Source organism: Camponotus floridanus, unplaced genomic scaffold (assembly GCF_003227725.1).
Source record: "Camponotus floridanus strain SB8 unplaced genomic scaffold, Cflo_v7.5 scaffold14, whole genome shotgun sequence".
In the NCBI taxonomy this organism is placed as follows: domain Eukaryota; kingdom Metazoa; phylum Arthropoda; class Insecta; order Hymenoptera; family Formicidae; genus Camponotus; species Camponotus floridanus.
Genome location: NW_020229259.1, coordinates 709,517 through 730,369, shown reverse-complemented (window position 1 = coordinate 730,369; position 20,853 = coordinate 709,517). Strand labels below are relative to the sequence as shown.

The 20,853-nt window shown below is 31.7% G+C and overlaps 2 protein-coding genes across 7 annotated transcripts; one reads left to right on the top strand and one right to left on the bottom strand.

Moving 5' to 3' along the window:
• Window positions 1–884: 884 nt before the first annotated feature.
• Window positions 885–9,321, bottom strand: LOC105252944. Of its 6 annotated transcripts, none has more exons than XM_025406300.1 (14): window positions 9,161–9,321; window positions 6,608–6,799; window positions 6,151–6,513; window positions 5,535–5,769; window positions 5,297–5,442; window positions 4,963–5,207; window positions 4,681–4,866; window positions 2,535–2,755; window positions 2,384–2,458; window positions 2,042–2,309; window positions 1,817–1,957; window positions 1,438–1,724; window positions 1,269–1,361; window positions 885–1,186 (listed from the first exon to the last, which is right to left on the bottom strand). In XM_025406300.1, exons 2-14 carry the CDS (start codon window positions 6,793–6,795, stop codon window positions 1,073–1,075), a joined length of 2,562 nt encoding a protein of 853 aa, XP_025262085.1. In that variant the 5' UTR covers window positions 6,796–6,799; window positions 9,161–9,321; the 3' UTR covers window positions 885–1,072. The 6 variants fall into 6 exon arrangements, with proteins under 6 accessions (XP_025262085.1, XP_025262083.1, XP_025262082.1 ...); XM_025406298.1 differs by lacking the exon at window positions 9,161–9,321 and adding an exon at window positions 7,378–7,490; XM_025406297.1 differs by lacking the exon at window positions 9,161–9,321 and adding an exon at window positions 7,265–7,405.
• Window positions 9,267–17,612, top strand: LOC105252945 (metal transporter CNNM4). Its single transcript, XM_011260640.3, has 14 exons — window positions 9,267–9,830; window positions 12,811–13,090; window positions 13,165–13,320; window positions 13,509–13,664; window positions 13,741–13,929; window positions 14,017–14,190; window positions 14,492–14,663; window positions 14,894–15,085; window positions 15,193–15,339; window positions 15,456–15,596; window positions 15,703–15,975; window positions 16,055–16,290; window positions 16,403–16,627; window positions 16,979–17,612. Exons 1-14 carry the CDS (start codon window positions 9,289–9,291, stop codon window positions 17,144–17,146), a joined length of 3,051 nt encoding a protein of 1,016 aa, XP_011258942.2. The 5' UTR covers window positions 9,267–9,288; the 3' UTR covers window positions 17,147–17,612.
• Window positions 17,613–20,853: the final 3,241 nt, after the last annotated feature.

The following is a 20,853-nucleotide window of genomic DNA, read 5'->3' as shown; positions in this document are numbered from 1 at the left end:
TGAAATGAATTTTTATTTTTAAATGAACTAATATTGAGAGTCTTTTCTGTCTATGTTCTTCAATTTATTGGTCAAGCTGATTTTATAGAAAGATCTATACATTCCAACCAAATTAGCAGGTGATATATCTACTGGTATATTAACAATCAATAGAATATAACAAGGGAAGTGGAAAAAAAGGAGAAAAAAGGGGAGATAGAGCGATTATATCGCAGAGAATTTTCATGTTGTATCGAAACTTGAACCAGAGTTCCTTCATATAGCAAACAATAAGTGAGTGTTTCAGCTACTTGCTGCTTTTGTGCTGCGAGTGATTTTTGCTGTGAAAAAAATCGTTTCTTGTAAAAGTCTAAAGACAAAAATTAAATTAATTAATAATACGGTTCCTTACAATTTGTACTGTCGAGTTACAAATATTATGACTCACACTCAGCTTTGGGGTAACTTTTGAAGTGTCAGTCTTACTTAAGTAATGCTATCAAATTGATATGATATGAAGAATAATGATAATTAATTGCATATTCTCTTAATCTTAAAACTTGTGACACCATTCTCTTTCATTTTTTAATATCTATTTCGCTCTTAATTTCTTATTCCTATGAGAAATTGTGCTTTTTTTAAAGGCGCTTTTACTTCATGAACTACTGTAGCAAGGCCATAGAGTGAAGATATTTATATAAGCGATATTTTAGAATGTCATTAGGCCGACATTTATGAATGTTTTTTCATGTAATTGTTTTCCATTTGATGTTAATTATGCACACAATCTTTTTTTCATTTGTATAAATTACTAATATTATTTTATGTGTATATACACAATGTTTTCAATGCGTTTCAACAATTGTAGAAACGATTTGCTTTGTTGGAAAAATCTTTACTACAAAAACATTAAATAGTCCATCTATTCACAATATAGTTACAGGTGCTATGATAAATCACGCCAATTGTTGCGTTTATTAATAATGGTAGTTAAAGGCACATGTCAAAAAAGAGTTGTGGTTTGTTCTCACTATTGCTTTAAACAATCTTATGAACGTTTTGTGTGAGGAGGAATCTTTGATTCGATTAATTTTTAAGCTGGTCTTCCGTGAACACGAAACCTGTATAAACATGTGTAGTCCAGCTGCCCATGATTGCTGTGTATCCTTAATTCTACATATTCATATGGTCGATTGATTGCTGCGTTCTGTAGAGATAAATATCAATAAATAAAAATTTCTACTTAAAATTATACATATAATAATAAAAATAAAAATTTAGAAATTTACCTGAACTGGAAAATATTGTAAGTTATCATCAGAATACGTAAATTCATAGTCACCAAACATTACAGGCTCAGGATCATTCTCATTTGTTAATCCCTGTGAAAAAAATATGAGTATATGAAACAAAAGAAAGACATTCTCTGATATATAAAAGAGAGACTATTTTACATACCCAGACATTAAACTTTCTGGGCGCGCTTGACATATTTTCACTCGACAAGATCAATTTAGAAACATGCTCCACAGTAAAACCGGTTACATAAATGGCGCTTCGCAATTGTACCAGGAGATACCCGGGAAAATCTTGGAAAGCCCAGCAAACACCAGGTTGTATCGGATTCCGCTGAATTACCGTCCGCGGATTATTGCTTTCGTAATACAACGTGAAACCGAACAAGGTGAAGGCTCTCGATTTTATGTCGTATCGCTGAGTGCATCGTGTGCTAACGATTTGACCTCCTATTGTTGTACAAACACAAGAAATTTATTTATTGCAATATTATGCATTTATATATCCATTATTTCTCTAATTTATTAAAGTGATAGAATACCTGCCGATTCCAAAGCGTAATCTACTTGACCAGTTTTGTCCGCATCGTATATTTGCAAAACTTCCTTTGCAATTTTGCGGATCTGTTCGTCCGAAACGCGAACGTTTGCATTTCCGACGTCATTATTGGAAGCTGTTTGATCTATAAAAAAAATGTAATATTCAACATTAATAACATGTGTATGTGATTAAAACAAGATTAATGATCTATGCTTTAACTTGAAACCTTCTCTGTTGTAAGATGTGAGCAAATTCTGACTGATTTTTACTAGATCTTCTTTTGAAAATCCAGGAAGATAACTAAATAAAATCCTTTCCACGTGCTTTTCTAAATCATGATTTGTGATAAATTCTGCATTGGTGTTGCAACAAGATTTTAATTCTGAATAGAGTTCGCGTAATTTCTCGAATTCATACTTGATAACTTTTAGCTCGTTATACATTACATTGTTCAGTTCAACATCCAATTTATTTTCCAAATTGATAATCTTGTCCTGAAAACACCACAGAATTTCGAGAGCTCTATAATTATTAAATCTTAAGCATTAATGTGCATACTTGAACTTACATTGTATTCTTTCTGGAAATCAACGTCTTTTTGTTTTTGATCCTCCAAAACTCGAGTAATATTTATAAGATATTCCTACATAAAATATTAAATATATCATAAAACAGCAAGCGTTATATATATAATTATAAAAAAATATAGATTTATATACCATTTGGTTTGTCTGTTTGTTTTCGAGTATTTTTATCCTGCTATCCAAATTAGCTTTGTCAACCAAATCATTTGTGTGTATTTCTTTATTAATCGATTTCTCTTCAACATTTCTACTCTTATCGTCCTGTTGTAAGTCAATTAATAATTTTTCTGTCATTGTTTGCGGTACAGTTTTAATATCAGAAAGAAGGGAGAAAGATTGCACTAGACACCAACCACCTGAAAAATAAATTCCATATTATTCATAAATTTGATAATTACAAGAATATTATCTCCTTCTCCTGTTACTGTATTGAACTACAGTGTTCCAATACGAAAATTAGTGCCACATAACTGTCTAATTATATAATTTATAATTAGTGACATTTTAGATGGCACATACACCAATTACATGATGTATTTGTTCGAAGTGGAACTATTATACAATATTGTAACTGAGAGAAGGATAGACGAAGAAACTCACCGTTTCGATGGCATCGATTGCAATCACGGTTCCAAGTTTTTCAAGCACAACTCCGACTTTTTAACACCCAGTAGAATAAAATTCTCCCTCTATCCTTCTCTCCCATTGTAAAACTTTATTTTTTATTTTTTTTTTTAGATTTAGATCTCATAAAATGCTTGATTGTGACACTATGACGCTATATCACTCTAACAGACTGTATTCACAAAAGACTACTAATATTGTATACATGAAAAATATTTTATTAAGTATGAACGTGCTTTTACAATATATATTATCCACAATAATTGTTACATTAAAATATTATTGTATCATATCCTTAATGTATGTAAGAAAAAATATATATGTGGTGGTTAACTGAAAAAATTATAATCTTATTTTATTCAACAATTATTTAATATTATATGTATGTGTGTGTGTGTGTGTTATGTTAGTAATACATAAAATATATAATAGACTATATAAAGAATATAACAAAAAAGCCATTGATTCTGATGTGAACTAGATAATGACCAGCTACAGTTTGAAATATCAGATATAGTTACATATAGTTATATATAAGATATATAGCAGCAATATATGATAGAAATGATATTTATCTTAAATAAATCTTTACACACAATATTAATTCATTAGTAAAAACAAAAATCAACAAAGCGTTAATTGACAGTCAGCATATAAAAATTATAAGATGTCACATTTTAGATGTTAAATTTTAATTTATAAATATACAAAACAAAAAACACAGAGAAAAGTAGCATCTTTAAAACGATGTTAGCACGACATATTATTTTGACAAACTATACGAGATAAATATAATTTAAAAAAAATTGATAAATGCATATATTATACACGAAATTAACAAAACTTTATAAATACGATAAACGATTAAAATATAATATGATAATAACTATTACATACTGACTTTGTCATGGAGCAAAATAAAAACAAAAACATTAAATCCCACACAAATGTTAATTTTGGAAAAAATGGATGAAGAAAGTATATCACATTTTTTTACAAATATAGATTTTTATGTCTATTGTAAATATTATTTGCTATTTTGTGTATGATCAGTTTAATAAAACCTTTCTGTAATAACTACGTAATATATCACTTATTACATTTTCTTATTATTTTGCACAAAAATATATAAACGTCCAATATACCATCTTCATCCATTTGAACTGAATTATATGTATATAAGGATTATATTGTACTATTCTAAATCAATTTTTCAATTAATCACCACTTTATATTCCACCCAATGGGAGGCATTTCAGGCAAAGACACGTTCACACTGGGTAAGAGGTGCATGAAATAATTTTTAAGTTCTGCAAAGTATTTTACAAGTAACTCATAGTAAAAAGATGTTAGGTTGGTAATATAGTTAAAGATGTGATAAGTCGTCTCAGTGACACCATATTGGACATTGCGCAGAGAATCCACACAGGTAAAGAAATGTGTCTGCGCGATGTAAGCCCCTGAAACAAAAAGAAGACGAAGGCCAGGATAGGTTTGGACGCCTTTTTGGTGCTGTGGTCCCGCGAAAGACATTGGTCTGACTATGCTTGAATGATTGGTTTAGATATCATGTGGATCGATGAGAAAATGTAGAGTCTGGAGAGAGATGTTCTTTTTTTCTTTTTCTTTCTTTGAATAAGAAGATTGTGAAACTTACCAAATAGAAGAAGTAATGGAAGAAGTGTAATCCATAAAATCCTCGAATTTTTTTCTTGCAGCCATTTTCTAACGCCGGTAAATTGACTCAGTAACCAAGTATCGAGTACGAGCATTCTCACAAAGAAAAAGTACGTATTGTGCGTATAATGGTCCAAAGCTTGCCATAGTGCCCTCCATTTGGATTCTAAATAACAGTTAATGTCAATAATAATATTTATTATTTACTGAGAATAAAATAATTATATAAGTACATATTTATATTACTAAATGCCAATAGTACCATTATGAGATCGATAAGTTTGTGCATCATAATAATGCTGCCTTTTTTTGAATTTAAAGAATTCGACGGTTTTCTTGAACCAAATGGTAATGAAAGTTGTAAAATATGTAAGCCACTGCACAATTTTCCACCTTTGGTTAGTCTGGACTGATGATGATGTCAAGGTCTCATCCAATTCAGTATCAGAATCAGCTGCATTATACTTTCCAATAAATCTTGAAGGAGTATTTGACCATGACAAGTATCTATTAACATAAAAAATATTATAAAAATGTATTATTGAACAAAAGTTATATTTTAATATATATGAGAAAAAGAAAAAAACAAAATGTACCTTGTGGAAAAGTCTGAGGAATATCCAGGTGATTGCGAATAAATTACTTCTTTGTGACTCTTGTATTGTTCTATGTGTGTTTTTTTATATAAAGTCGTTTTTGCTGATGAATTTGGTACATATGACATATCATGATCGTTATCAAACTATAAAATTTAAAAAGAAAGTTGTTTTAGAAGTACATAAAATTGTTATGTATGCGGGACAATAATACTGACTTAAGATAATAAATACTTACTGGATAACTCAGAGAGCTTTTCTGCTTAAAATCAACAGTATCCATATCACTAATTCCACTCTCTGTCGTTCCTTGTGATGTTTGACTTAATTTTTCATAACTGACCTGAGGTATGATACTTTCATCCGCGTGTATAGATCGCCGCGACATATTGGGCATTGCTAATACACCCGGGGCTATCTCATAACGACATTGAGATGTTTGTGAATATGTATAATCTGTCTTTGGAAAAACACTAAAACATTTATACAAATAGTCTTATTGATTATACGCAAACAAAGACCTTTATTTTAAATCATATTTATGTAAACTAATTTCAAAATTCTAATATCACTGATATCTATTCAATGTGACTCTGAGAGATATCATCTACAAACAAAAATAGAATCTATTGTTTACAAACACTTTTCCCGAGAAAGATTGTATATTTGCGGCAAGAAATGTATAGTTTTAGATACAAATCTGATCACAAGAAAAAGAATTCATTACATGGACATAATTATTTATATATATTTTATTATATAATATTTTAGCGACAAAATGTGAAGAGATTCTTGTTTAAAAGATAATAGGAAGCAAATGTAATGCACAGAAATGAAGTTTAAAACATACATACTTCCACCATTCACCAGCCTGTTTATAAATCTCATAAGCAGATCCTGGTCTACTCGGAGGATCTTCTCTCTCCCCTTCTTCAGATGAATAATCACTGGTAAGTATCCTATGTGGCGTAACACTTTTGCGCTTTTGTTCAGATTTTTCATTAGACACATTCTCCTTACTTTCACTCTGACCATTGACAAATATTTGTCTTTTAGCTCTCTGGCGTTCCGAGCGTCGTTCTGCCTTTCTTGTGGTAACACCAGAACCCTCAGATTTTGTGCTTTGATTATCTGTCACACTTTCTGTCACAGATCCTTCTTTATTCTCTTCAATCATTTCCATACTTTTATCAAGTACTTTACTACCACTACCAGTTCTATAATTATTGAAAGAAAATGCAAGAGAGATAAAAATAAAATATATCATTCATTATTTCATTCAAGGACAAACTTTAGGTTCAAGTTACTTACAGCGATCTAGAACCAGATCTTCTGCTACTCGTTACTTCTCCAGGTGTATGAGATCTCTCCCGGCTTTTACTCCTGAGATCGTAGTGATGTTCTGTCACCTCTGGCTCTGCCAAGGACCGGATCAAGGGGGTGTGCGAGCGTGACCTGCTCCTGCTCCGCAACTCATAATGATGCTGTTCGTTCTCCATCTTCCTAAACAGGGAAGTATACTCAAGTATTGAACAAATTAGAACAAAACACACGGTTCTAACTCAACAGTCCCGCCATGTAGGCACGGTTGTACTCAAGAAATACCGCTTTTAGGAAAGAGATGTGCGAGAATCGCTGGCAAGCATATGCCTAACTACAGCTAAAAATAGTCCCCTCCCCGAAGGACAACCGCGATCCTTCCCGCTGGATCCCTATTTCTAGTCTCTCTCTTCTCCCTCTCGCAATGTCATCGAAAAATTCGAGGCAACGATCAGGAGATTCACAAGAAGGAGATAAACGCTCTCCGGGCGTTCGAGGCCGGGAGTTATCGTCGACCGGGCGACGTCCAGGTCGCGTCGCCGCTTTTATCGTCGCGCTGTATCTCGATCACGCTACTTCTCTCACATGCCACGAAATCCGCGATACGCGTGTGCGTGTCCCGCGAGTCGAGGACGAGCGTCAACTTACTACGTCTGACGTCTGACGTCGTCGAAACAATCTACGCTGCGCTCGTTTTACGCTCTACGCCACTACCTCTTGCTTAGCGCGAGAAATACGCGGCTATTTATAGAAAAACTCACCGTTTCCGCGCGCGCGAAACTAACGGGACGCGCGGACGTTTTGCGTTGCGCAATATGCGCGCGACCGCGACAGACGCGTTTCAATTAAAAACTAACCCTTGCCCCCCTCCCCACCTCCTCCATCGCCGCTCGCCCCTCCAGCGGCGACGCCGTACAGCTGTCGCGAACACATTCGCGGCGTGCCATGTGCGTACGCTAGGCTCGTTTGTGTGTATCAATCGGTGCGTAAAAAAAAAAAAGAACGCCGAACTCGCGCGAGCGCACTTACACGATGATTCATTCCTTCTTCTGGAAAAGAGGAAAAGAGGGGGAGCAGTCTTGATACACTCGAGAAGAAAATATCATTTTTGTTAAATTATCATTTTTTTTCTTATTTTGATTTACCCAGTTCTCATCTACCGAGATATGTTTCGCTATAAACGCGCGAATTTCGAAATTGGCGAAGCTGTCTACGTTTGAACCATGATGCAGGTGAAATGCAGGGGTAATTTTATTTTATACTCTTTTCTTTATTTATTATTTTATTTATCGTTATTATTATTTTTGGTTTTTCTATTTTATTATTTACGTTTTTTATTTATTTTTTATATTTTTTATTATTGTTATTTTATATTTTTTTATTTGTATATATTATTATTACTTTTTTATTTACATGTAAAAATTAATCCCGTACAGCGCAGAAAATTGCAGCAATATTGCGGCAATATTGCAGTGTTACAACAATATTAATAATATTGCTGCAATATTCTGTGCTGTAATAAGGGATAAGGCTATAAAAAAGATAGTAGTAGTCTGTTAATTGTATACGTATGATGTAAATATAAACAGAATAATAAACAGTAAGATATAAGATGCACGTATATTTGCAACGTTGACAAGGTAAATTCCTACTCATTATTCGTTTATCATTAAACGATAAGTGTTTTTCAAATTAGATTTAAGTGTTGCCAACAAACGATAAGACGAACAAATGAAAAGATTACTTTTGACGCTTAAAAAATATGGAGAAAAAATATGGATACATAATAAGGTAGAAAAATAATAAATTTTAATAATTAATAATTTAAATAATTTTTAATAAAATAAATAATTTTAATAATTTTAATAATTTTAATAATTTTTAATCGTCAAATTCATGTACGTCAACTCGTCAGTAAATTATACATATTTGAGTATTAAATTGTGTCGTAGAAAATATAATGATAAATAAATCATACGGAATAATTAAATAATCTTTAATCGTATACCAAACATGACAAAATCTGGCTTTTATTGCATTAGAAATTGCATCGCCACAATGTAAACTTTATCTTTTAAGCCTTTAGAAAGTAGATTCCATAAGGAGTTGCTGGAAAAATTATGCAAATCAGCGATACGTCAAAAGTTAATTAATTAAATTAAATAGATTATATTTTGCAGAGCAAATCTTTTCAGTTTAACTCCGAAATTTGTTAATTACTTAACATTTTAAGAGCGCTTTGCGCAATGTCAAGTTCACGAATCTCGAAATTTATTATATTGATCATCTTTCTTTTTCTTTTAAGCCTTTAGAAAGTGAATTCCATAAGGAGTTGCTGAAAAAATTATGCAAATCAGCGATACGTCAAAAGTTAATTAATTAAATTAAATTAAACAGATTATATTTTGCAGGGCAAATCTTTTCAGTTTAACTCCGAAATTTGTTAATTACTTAACATTTTAAGAGCGCTCTGCGCAATGTCAAGTTCACGAATCGAAATTTATTCGATTGATCATCTCTCGATGCATGACCGTGTATACATACCTGTTCTATCCAGTTTCTCCCGATAGGAGCTCGGCGCATGCGCGCGCGAACGCGCGCATGCGCGGTCGCGGCGGCGCGTTATAAATATATACACACAACACGCCGAAGTGACTCACGAGCCGAGCAGAATGAAGTTGTCAGCAGAGCACAGTGATCGTATGATGGCGCAGCATGTCGCCCGTTCGCGTTTCGCGCCGGCAACGATTCTTTTATTACTTGTTCCCGCGTGCATCGCCCAGCTAGCAAACGTCAACGCGGCGCCGACGTCGACGTCAACGTCAACGACGACGCTCGACCAGCCAGAGGTGAAATCGGCGCCCGTGATAAGGTCGGCGATCGCGTTGTCGGTCCTGCCGTTCGGCGCTGCCGACGATCGCCGCCCCCTCGTCGAGTTCCTGGGCGCCGGTCTCGGCCGCGAACTCGTGCTACGATGGTCGTCGTCGTCGAACGATTGCCCGACGTCGTCGGACGACGCTCTCCTGGACGCGGTGTGGACGTCGTCGGCGCGCGATCGTGCGATCTACGAATTTCGGACGATTCCCGTAAACGCCAATTCTGTTGGTGTCGTCTATTTTTGTCTGAGAAACGCCAGCGATGACGATGGTGGAGACGGGAGGAGATGGAGCAACCTTGGCGATCGTGTCTCGATAAAAATCCCGGTACGACCGGAGTAAGTAACGAGCTTTCCCTCTATCTATATTTAGGTTCTCCTTTCTCTCTCTCTCTCTCTCCTTCCTCCCTCGTACACGAATCTGTCATTCTTCGTCACTTTTCTTTGTATTTTCCTCTCTCTCATTTTATATCCGATTATGTGAGTCACAGGATAAATGTAGGCGTGATTTCCTAAAGTAAGTGAAACGTAACGTTTTAAGGAAAGGTCATGAAATTATTGCAAAATTAAAATAATTAAAAAAGGATTCTTAATAATTCTAATAATTGTAAATCAGCCATTGGTAGAGATAGCGACAATATCTATATCAAAAAAAGATATAAAATTAGAGTGTATTTTATTGAGGGGAGATACTAATATTATTTCACAGCAGGAAGATTAAAAGTGCATGAATCTCCCGAGAGATTCATACAATTTCTAATTGAGATAATTATACAACCTTGACGCGTCAAATCATAATTGAATCACAATTCAAAGTGTGTGTCAATAATACATATATTATTTATAAATATGTTAAATGTGTGTTATTAGATTATTAATGTAATATTAATTGATGTCAATATGAGATTATACAATATGATATTAAAATTTAATTTAATACAATAATACAATCTAACAATATTAAATATTAAATTTAAATGATATTAAAGCTACTTGGGAAGTATATTTTTCTTGGTGAAACGCATAATATATCGCGTTTCTCTTATATAATTTTCATATTTAGATGCATATTCTCGCGTAAAATTTTTGCCGCTCTTCGTCGAACAGTTTCTGAAAGATTGCCAATTATTTCCTCGATTCTCACATAACACACGTCTTGTGTTGGGAGAAAAATCTTTGAAAGATTGATAAAACTCGCGTAGCGTGACATCCACTTGAAATAACAAACATCACAATATTATGTCTGCTAATACTTAAAATAGAAAGGGCTATTTTGAAATAGGAGAGAAGTTCATTCGCCTCTCTTTGATATTCTCATCTAATTATTTACTCTGCGAAAAGTGTTATGCGCTTCATTTACACAGATTCTCGACATACGAGAGACACACAATTATCTTTGCATTCGTTCCCACGAATATTAACGACGCTTTAATTTATGAGACTAGGCAGTCAAAGATAGTTTGCTATCGCAACAACGTGGTGCAACAACACAGATCGTTTAGTTTTCGATAAATCACGACTTCAACAACTGTTTATTCGTCATCAACATCTCTGGAGAATTAGACGTGTCGGATTATAAAGAGAATGGAGGGACGATAAAACGTCGGGACGATAACGCATATTTTATCGCTCGACGCGAAGAATGTGCAACTTTAGACGCGCACATTTGGACGATGCTCGGGACGAGGAATCTTGTTTAATTATTTGCGTCAAAACTCGCGCGCGCGAATCGATGATGCCGGATTTTAATCATTGAGCGCACCTCTCCTTCTCTTTTCTGGCGACGATCCAGCCGGATCTGTGATTCAATGTGCCGAACTTGGCTCCCACGTTAAATGACAAAAATAGAATCGAGTATGTGACCCGTATTTATTTTACCGTTTTCCGATGACGTTTGTTGCGCGCGCAAAATTTACGTGAATGCGCAAAATTTATTGCCCTCTAAAACAGTTGTGCAATGTAAGAAATATTACGCATTTCATCCTCGGCATTTTTCAACGAATCCAAAGATATCAAAAAGAATCGAGCCAACCCTGAAATTATGCGCCTGTGATTTTTTCCTCCCCCAAAAGTAATATTATATAAAATAAATATTATTAATAAAAATTATAGGGCCAATAATACGAGCTAATTACTGAGGTCTGAATAAAATAAAAACAAATAGTTATAAGTTCGTTTAATTAAATAATCACAAGAACGTTTCGACTTATTTAATTAAACGAACTTATAATTATTTATTTCTACTATCTATTGTTTTTATTTTATTTAGACCTTAGTAATTAGCTCGTATTATTGGCTCTATAATTTTTATTATTGCATTGCACCACACGAGCAGTATTAGTGTTATTATTGTTTAATTTTTGTCTTATAAATAGTATTGTTATAAAATTATAAGGCCAATAATACGAGCTAATTATTAAGGTCTGAATAAAATAAAAACAAATAGTTATAAGTTCGTTTAATTAAATAATCACAAAAACGTTTCGACTTGTCTAAATAAAATAAAAACAAATAGTTTCGACTTGTCGAAACGTTTTTGATGATTACTTAATTAAACGAACCTATAACTATTTGTTTTTATTTTATTTAGATCTTAGTAATTAGCTCGTATTATTGGGCCTATAATTTTTATTATTGCATTGCAACACACGAGCAGTATTAGTGTTATTATTGTTTAATTTTCATCTTATAAATATTATTGTTAAAAATAATATTTCTATAATTTTTAACAATAATAATGATTCTTTTAGAGGGAAAACAAATCTCTAACGAGCGAATAATCATGAGAGCTTAAGATACAAGCGTTTTTTCCTCTTGGTTATTTATATTCGATATTTCAAGAAAGAGGACACACTCGATATCTAGGCAGATTAAACGATTTACATGAGACAAACACGTTGTATAATGACTGTCACAGATTTTTTAATTATCGACGATCTGGAATATCCTTATCTAAATATCTTTGCGAAGGCGATAGCCTTATTTACGAAAGGGTTCTCGTTACACATTTCGCGTAATTCATTCTGTAGATTAACGAGGTATCTCGGGTATGAATCTTGATAATGATTTTCGCGTATCTTCGACATAATGGTTTTTTTCACTACGATATTAAGCAACTTATCGGCTGCTATTTTTTTCACGATAGATTCGATGCTGTAAAAAATGCGGAGAAGCCAGATATGAGAGAGACCGATTTTTTTTTACAGTAAAGACAGCAACAACAACAGCAACAATGATAATGAGAAAAATGAGTTAAATTAATTTACTTTAACTTTTTTAGTTAATTTACTAATTAACTAAAAAAATCTCTTATTCGCAGAAAACATCTTCGTATGCGACGAGATGATTTCTCCTTCAACAATCTCGAAACTCTCACTGCTCAAAATTATACGGACTCGCATATCGAAGGATTGCGGATCGAGACGGCCGAAAAGGAACCCTCTCATAGCGATGAGGGGATTCCTGAGATCCGGGCAGGAACTAAGGCGGTAATCCGTTTATTCGGCACTGGTATCACGCCAGATACCCTGATTGCCTTCACCGATAAACCAGCCGAAAGGGGCACAGTTTGCGATAAAATTAAAAGCGACGAGTTTCCAGTGAGTATTCATAAAGTTTGAGCTCGATGATCGAGGAGAAAAATGAAGGACTTGACTCATCTTCGTGTTTTTAGGTGGAAAATATACAGAAAACTACAGCGACCGTTCGCGTGGTGCTTCCTCTGGGATCGTCATTTTACGTATGCGTGAAACGGCCGATATACGAAAAGGATAATCTGAAGGACCAGGTGCCTTTGTTTAAACATCAAGGCACTGCACAGTATAATACTGTGAGTATATATATATATATATATATATATATATATATATATATGTATGTATGTATTTCTTTCTCTCTCTCTTTTTGCATCTTTTGTTGTATTAATGTGACATTTAAGATTTATATTAAAGTCTCTCTTCGATGTAACATTATCGAGTTACTGAAGGAATACAATTATTTATAGTTCAAGATTTTCAGATCCGCACATATAAGACATTACTACCGCTCTGGCTCACTATCATCATCATTCTCCTTTGTCTCAGTTTTTCCGCGCTCTTCTCCGGTCTTAATCTCGGTTTAATGTCGATAGATAGGACCGAATTGAAAATACTCGTCAATACCGGCACAGAAAAAGTAAGTAAAGTTTGATTTTTATATCCACATTTTCATTTCTTTTCTCTTTATACTTATGTTGCACTACTCGTTGTAGGAGAAAAGATATGCGAGAACTATTCAGCCGGTAAGAGATCACGGAAATTACCTTTTGTGTTCGATTCTGTTTTCCAACGTTCTTGTCAATTCAGTGTTCACGATATTATTGGATGAATTGACATCCGGGTTTGTCGCTATTATCTGCTCAACATTAGCTATTGTCATTTTCGGCGAAATCACGCCGCAGGTATGTTTTTTGCGCGAATTATGCTTGTTCTATTTATGTTTAAACTTATGATCTCATGTTTAAAGATACGATATGATTACGTTGTAGGCTGCTTGCAGCAGGCACGGATTGTGCGTCGGTGCAAAGACTATTTATCTCACCAAATTGACAATGCTAATCACTTTTCCATTAAGCTATCCAATCAGTAAACTCCTAGATTTTGTTCTAGGTGAAGAGATTGGGAATGTATATAATCGAGAACGTTTGAAGGAATTAGTCAAGGTAAGATTGAGTAATAATTCAATAGAATTAGAATCGCCTTGCGATATATTAAAGAGAGTACATTGTAGACTTTGTTGAAAAGTTACACAGAATAGTTTTCGTGCAATATTTAACAATATTAACATATTCCTTATTTTTTCATGAATAATTCCAATTACTCAATCCTTATCATTTAATTGAGAATTGATAGTGCATGCAAAAATTCGAATATCTTGTATATAAAAAAGTATTATTAGAAATGTTTGACAAATGCATGAATATTTGAAATTGATATATTAATACTATACAGGAACCTTTCTAGGTAACGAATGAATACAACGATTTAGAGAAAGATGAAGTAAATATAATTGCAGGAGCGTTAGAGCTACGAAAGAAGACTGTAGCGGATGTAATGACTAGAATCGAAGATGTATACATGTTGAACTATAACGCTATTCTAGACTTTGAAACTGTGTCTGAAATTATGAAATCAGGTACGATTAATATTTTAATTGAATTTTAACAACGCCCATTTACTTCAATCGATATTTGTAACACTAAAGATATTATCAAACCAAGCATTTATTACAGATAAATGTTGTATTAAATAAGCATTTAATCTAACTAAGAGACTTGCTAATTTTAATTGAATGTAGGTTTTTGTATTAATACTTTGCAGAGTGATGCAAAGCTTGTCGAATCAACTAGAGCATTTTATTTTTAGGATTTTCGCGTATACCAGTGTACGAAGATGTAAGAACGAATATAGTGACGATGTTATATATCAAAGATCTCGCGTTTGTTGATCCCGACGATAATATGCCGCTCAAAACACTTTGCCAATTTTATCAAAATCCATGCAATTTCATTTTTGAGGATGTTACATTAGATATAATGTTTAAACAATTCAAGGAAGGTCTGTATATGATATAATTCTTTTAATAAAAATTTTTTTCAAATTTAAAACATGTTAGAATAACATGTATATATGTATAACAATTATATATGCATATTTATTCATAGGTCATAAAGGCCATATGGCTTTTGTGCAGAGAGTTAACAACGAAGGCGAAGGTGATCCGTTTTATGAGGTGATTGGTTTGGTTACATTGGAAGATGTTATTGAGGAATTAATTCAGGCTGAGATTATTGACGAAACAGATGTGTTTAGTAGGTCTTGTTTTATTGCTCTTTCGCGGCAAATATTTTTAGTAATATTTAAGTTTGTGTGTGTGTGTATAACTGTAAAGTATTATTTAATAAATACTGAATATTGATTTTTACAGCGGATAACAGAAATAAACGTAAAAGACAGGTTCGTCCAAAAATGCCAACAGATTTCACCATATTTGCAGAGAAAAAAGAAAATCAACGAATTCACATCTCTCCACAGTTGACTTTGGCGATGTTCCAGTACTTATCCACGAGTAAGGAACAATATTTAAAAACAGATCTGTAAAATTTATTAAAAATAATATAAAAATTTTTTAATTAAATTTTTAATACATGTATATATCATGTGCGATTTTTCAGCTGTGGATACGTTTAAATCAGATATTATATCGGAACCGATTCTGCGACGTTTATTGAAGCAAGATATTATTTATCATATTAAGGTAAAATCGCGTGAAAAAGCCAAAAGTGATCCTACTGCAATAATCTACCAACAAGGAAAAGCTGTCGATTACTTTGTATTAATTTTGGAAGGTCGTGTCGAAGTGACAGTTGGCAAAGAAAATATGATGTTTGAAAGTGGTCCTTTTACATATTTCGGATCGCAAGCTCTTACCGCTAACATTGGAATTGGTAAGAATGAAAAATGTCTTAAATTAAAATATTCTACGTTTATCGAATTAAACAAGAATGTTTGAATTTTGTTGTCTAGCCGAATCACCCACGAATGCAAATCCACAAACAGTCGGTAGCATTCAATCTGTTAATCTAGATTCTATGCTGCGTCATACTTTTATACCAGACTATACAGTGCGTGCAGTGACCGAGGTATTTTATGTAAAAGTCAAAAGATCTTTGTATCTTGCTGCGAAGCGCGCTACACTTTTGGAAAAAAGGCAAAAAGATCCATTGCCTACTCAAGAACAATTCGATGATGAAGTAGAGAAGGTTGTAATTTCTATAAAAACAATAAAAAGATTATATAAATTTGTCACACGCAACTTTTTGTCGACTGTACGTATTAGACAAATAACAAAAATAATTCTAAATTAACTTACAGTTGCTGCATTCTTTGGAGGAAGACGATCGTAGTGTACCTGAGTCTCCGGTGTTGCCTATGGACAAACTCGTGGAAAACGAGAAAGCAAAGGATATTTTGATTCATTCACCTGTACGCAGCGCAACAGCGCCCACATCGCCAATTCCAGTTAGCGCCAGTCCAATCACCAATTCGAAATTTACCTCACCGCGAAATGACGGAAAAACGAAAAATTTATCAGCAAAGGTTTCTACATACACATAAATAAAAAAATTTAATTACATTAAAACTATAAAAACTATATAAATTATATTATATAATAATTAAATTAAGTTATATAAAAAAAAAAATATATATATATATATATACATTTAATAATTTTTTAAAATATATTTTTAATATCTTTGTATAACGAAATATATAAATTTATTTTATATATTTAATATATAAATTTAAAATTTATAAATTTATATATAAATTGTAAATTTAATATTTAAATTTAAAATTTATATTATATTTAATATATAAATTTATTTTATTATTTAGATAGACAATTTCGTTTCAATATACTTATATATCATTTGTTATATTTTTAAGATCCAAACGAGTCCAATGGAAACTCAGGCCAAACGCGATTCTTTAAACATGCTGGATATGGACATTATCAACCGACAGTCTGAAGCCGCACGATTGTTGTCCAGTACCAAAAGAGTAAACGACAATGAGGAACGGACAAATCTTTTGCCTAAGCAGGATCACTCTTAACGTTTGCAGAATGGCCGACGATATACGATTCTGTCGGCGAAATCGATAACATTAAGAACATCGAGCGACACAGAGCGAAACATGCTGGCATGACACATATTGCTACTGTGACACTAGGTACTTCACGAATTATTTAGATATTTATTATAAAAGAGGAGAAATTTCATATTTTTAACGATTAGCTTAAAAGCTGTACCCATGTGCCTTTTATAAGTTGTTATTTTATTCCTAGATACATTTTTATATAAATTATTTTAGTGTAATAATTTATATACAAAAAAGATCAAAAGAATACATGATCGATTGTTGTCAATAGCAGTCAATAGATAATTGTTAATAGCATTTAATTATTTATGATAAAATTAAGATACAATCATGATTACACAGACTCCATCAAGTTATTTAAATGTGCAAAAAATTAACTCATAGAAAAATTATTTGAATTATATGCTGATTCTACCTTCAAATGAAAAAATTGCTCCCATTTTGCATAAATATATTAATATTTATATATTAAAATATATTAATATTTGTTCTTGTTTTTTATATTTCTAAATGTATTTCTCTTCTAAAATGTGTTTCACACACACTCACACACACACACACACACACAGATCACATTATATACTATATATTGTATGCCATAGAAAATGACATGTCTCAACATGAAGAAATAATGGCAAATTGCGGGTACAGTTTTTAACTAATTCAGAAAAAAATGAAAACTATGCTGTAGTAATAATGCCTTGACATTATTTTGAATATATTTTAGTACGAAAATTCATTACCATATAGAACAGTAATATATAAAATTACCCCCACACATCCACACATACATATGCAATCGAATCGCTATGTGTACGTATGTATATGTGTTTGTGTGCGTGTATACACACACACACACACACATATATTAGTAAAAGTACAAATGAAGGAGTTTGAAAAGATTAGTATATATATATATATATATCATTCAAATATTATTTTTCTCTAAAAAACAGAGACTCTGATTACTTACATTTCTTGGGTTGTATGTGAATTTAAATATATGATAGATTAAAATAGCCCAATTAGTAAATAGCAGTGAGAAAAAGGCTTGGTACTTCATATAATTACTTGTACTTTTATTATGTGCCTTAAGAAATTTCCTAAATCGGTACTATTGTTGTGTGCTTAAATTAATTTTATTAAGAGTATTGCTTTTTTCTTTTTTTTTCTTTCAAGAAACTAAAATTTTAATGCATTAAATAGTTACATTCCTATCACTCCACTAGCGCAATCATATACTCGTATATTACTATTCTCTCTTCTGAGTTTTAATAAAAATTTAATTATGAGATAATTAAATCGTTTCAATTAACAAATTACATGTAATATCAATAATTAATTAAATTACAAAAATCGAATATCTCATAACTATACATAGGAAACAGAATTATCTTTCTCTTTCTGTTAATATCCAACAAACTTTGTCGCTCAAGTACTTAATTTGCAGTTAAATGTTGTCACGATATTTATTATTTAAAATTAATATTCAGTGATGATACAAATAAAAAATAGATTAAATATTTATTAAAGAATAATTTATTTAAAGATAGAATTTTTCTAACAGAGAGTATAATTTCTTGAAATTTTGATAACATGTAAAATTTAAAAAAAATTGCTTTCTATTGTATAACTGTCTGGTATTTTTATCATTTTAAATATAATAAGAGTATGAGACATTCTCTAATATTGTTAATATTTTTTCAGAAATCTAATTTTTTTAAACTGTTATTTTGTTTTATACATTATTTCAATGAAAATGTACAATTAATATTGTTAATTGATTACTTTTGACATATATTGTAGATACATCGAGATTAATATGTAATAATATTGTAATTATTCAGCATAAAACATTTTTCAAAAAAACAAATTTTTTCATGTACATATAAAAGAATTCTAAATTAGTGAACCTAGAATATATAGAGGAAGTAATTATAATATAAGGAGCAAAAAACAACTTGAAGTATTTCTCTGTGTAGTCTACGTTTGCTAATTATGAATGATTTCTATATTAAAATACTTAACAAAAAATAAAGGATTAATATTTGAGATTTCGCAATATGAATATTAGGATTGTCTTTCGAGTTTGGGTCCGGTTTTATTCTCCAACTCTCTCTCGCTCCCTTCTTGATCAATCATTATATAAAGATATGCCTATTAAGGAATAACTTATAGGAAAGTATTTCCATCTGATTTTGATGAGTTTTTTATGTTGTAGTTTAGATCAAAATAAGAAACACATATTTTTTGTAGGTGTCTATATGGTCATTAAGGGAGTAAAACACTCCCTTGGAAAAAAATGATATTAAAGTTTAATATTTTTCTAAATATATGTTCTTAGTGTATTTTATGGTAATGCTATCAAATTTTTCGAAAACTAGAGGAAAGAGATTTCGAAAAATATATTTTTGAGAAATTAAATTATTATTGTTAAATATGTTATAAATGTTATAAAATTTTTATTCGAAACTTTTTTTTGTATCTTATCATTTCGATGATATTCGCTTAGAAATATGGAAACTTTTTTTCCAAAGGAGTGTTTCACAGCTTTAATGGATATATGGGCATGCATAAAAAAATACATCTCTTATTTTAACCCTAAACTACAACATATCTAAAGCTTATCAAAATCAGTAGAGGATGCTCCATACTTTTCCTTGTTAATTATTATGTTGTTTTTTGCTGATGAAGCAAACTGAAATGTTCACGATTAGAATTAGATAAGAAAGAATTTACCAGACCCAAATCTGAAAGCCAATTCCAATAAATAAAGATTTATTTTCACATTATATGACATGGCACAAATAATTTCTATAATAAATATATTTACGTATATAATTTAAATATTTATATATAGAACATGTAAAAAGCAATTTATATTTAAAAAAAATTTTTTTGCTGTCATATAATGTGAATCAAATTTAACATTTGGCTTCAATTCTATAGAATATATCAAATTAGAAAATGGTTACCTGACATTGTTCTTGTAGATTATTAATCAAAGTACTTATGAAAAAATTAATAAGAATTGCGATGAATATTATATATAGTATATATATATATTTTGTACTGTCTAAAAATCTGACCAGAAATATTATGTGGGGAAGAAATATATTTCAAACCTCTTCCCCTTTCCCTCAATATGCAAAACATTCTATTGTAGAGTAGTAGATCTAGATATATTACAATAAACTGTTAAAATTATAACATGAAGGATGAATATAAACATGACATTTTTTATTGAGATGATTTACATAGTGTACATAATATAGCGAATATAAAGTCATGTTAACATGTACGTTCCTCATTTTTCCATCGTATTTATTGAGATTTGTCATGTCTATCATTTTTAAGTAATGATTACAAACTTATTGTGCCATATATCTGGTACGTTGTGATTGTTAATTAGATTCCTATATTTGTTTTCATAAGTAAACCATTGAAAATTATTATAGCTCATTGGTAGAATATTAAAGATTAGTTACATTTACATAAACATTGCGAATTGAATAATAAAGAGACCGAATCTAATATGTGATATATGAGAGAACTCATTATATATATGCGCTCTTCCTTTGATTATATTATCTTTATAAAATGTAAATTAAATCTTACATTTATTATAAAAATATATTTGGTTTTCTTTACACAATCTTTCA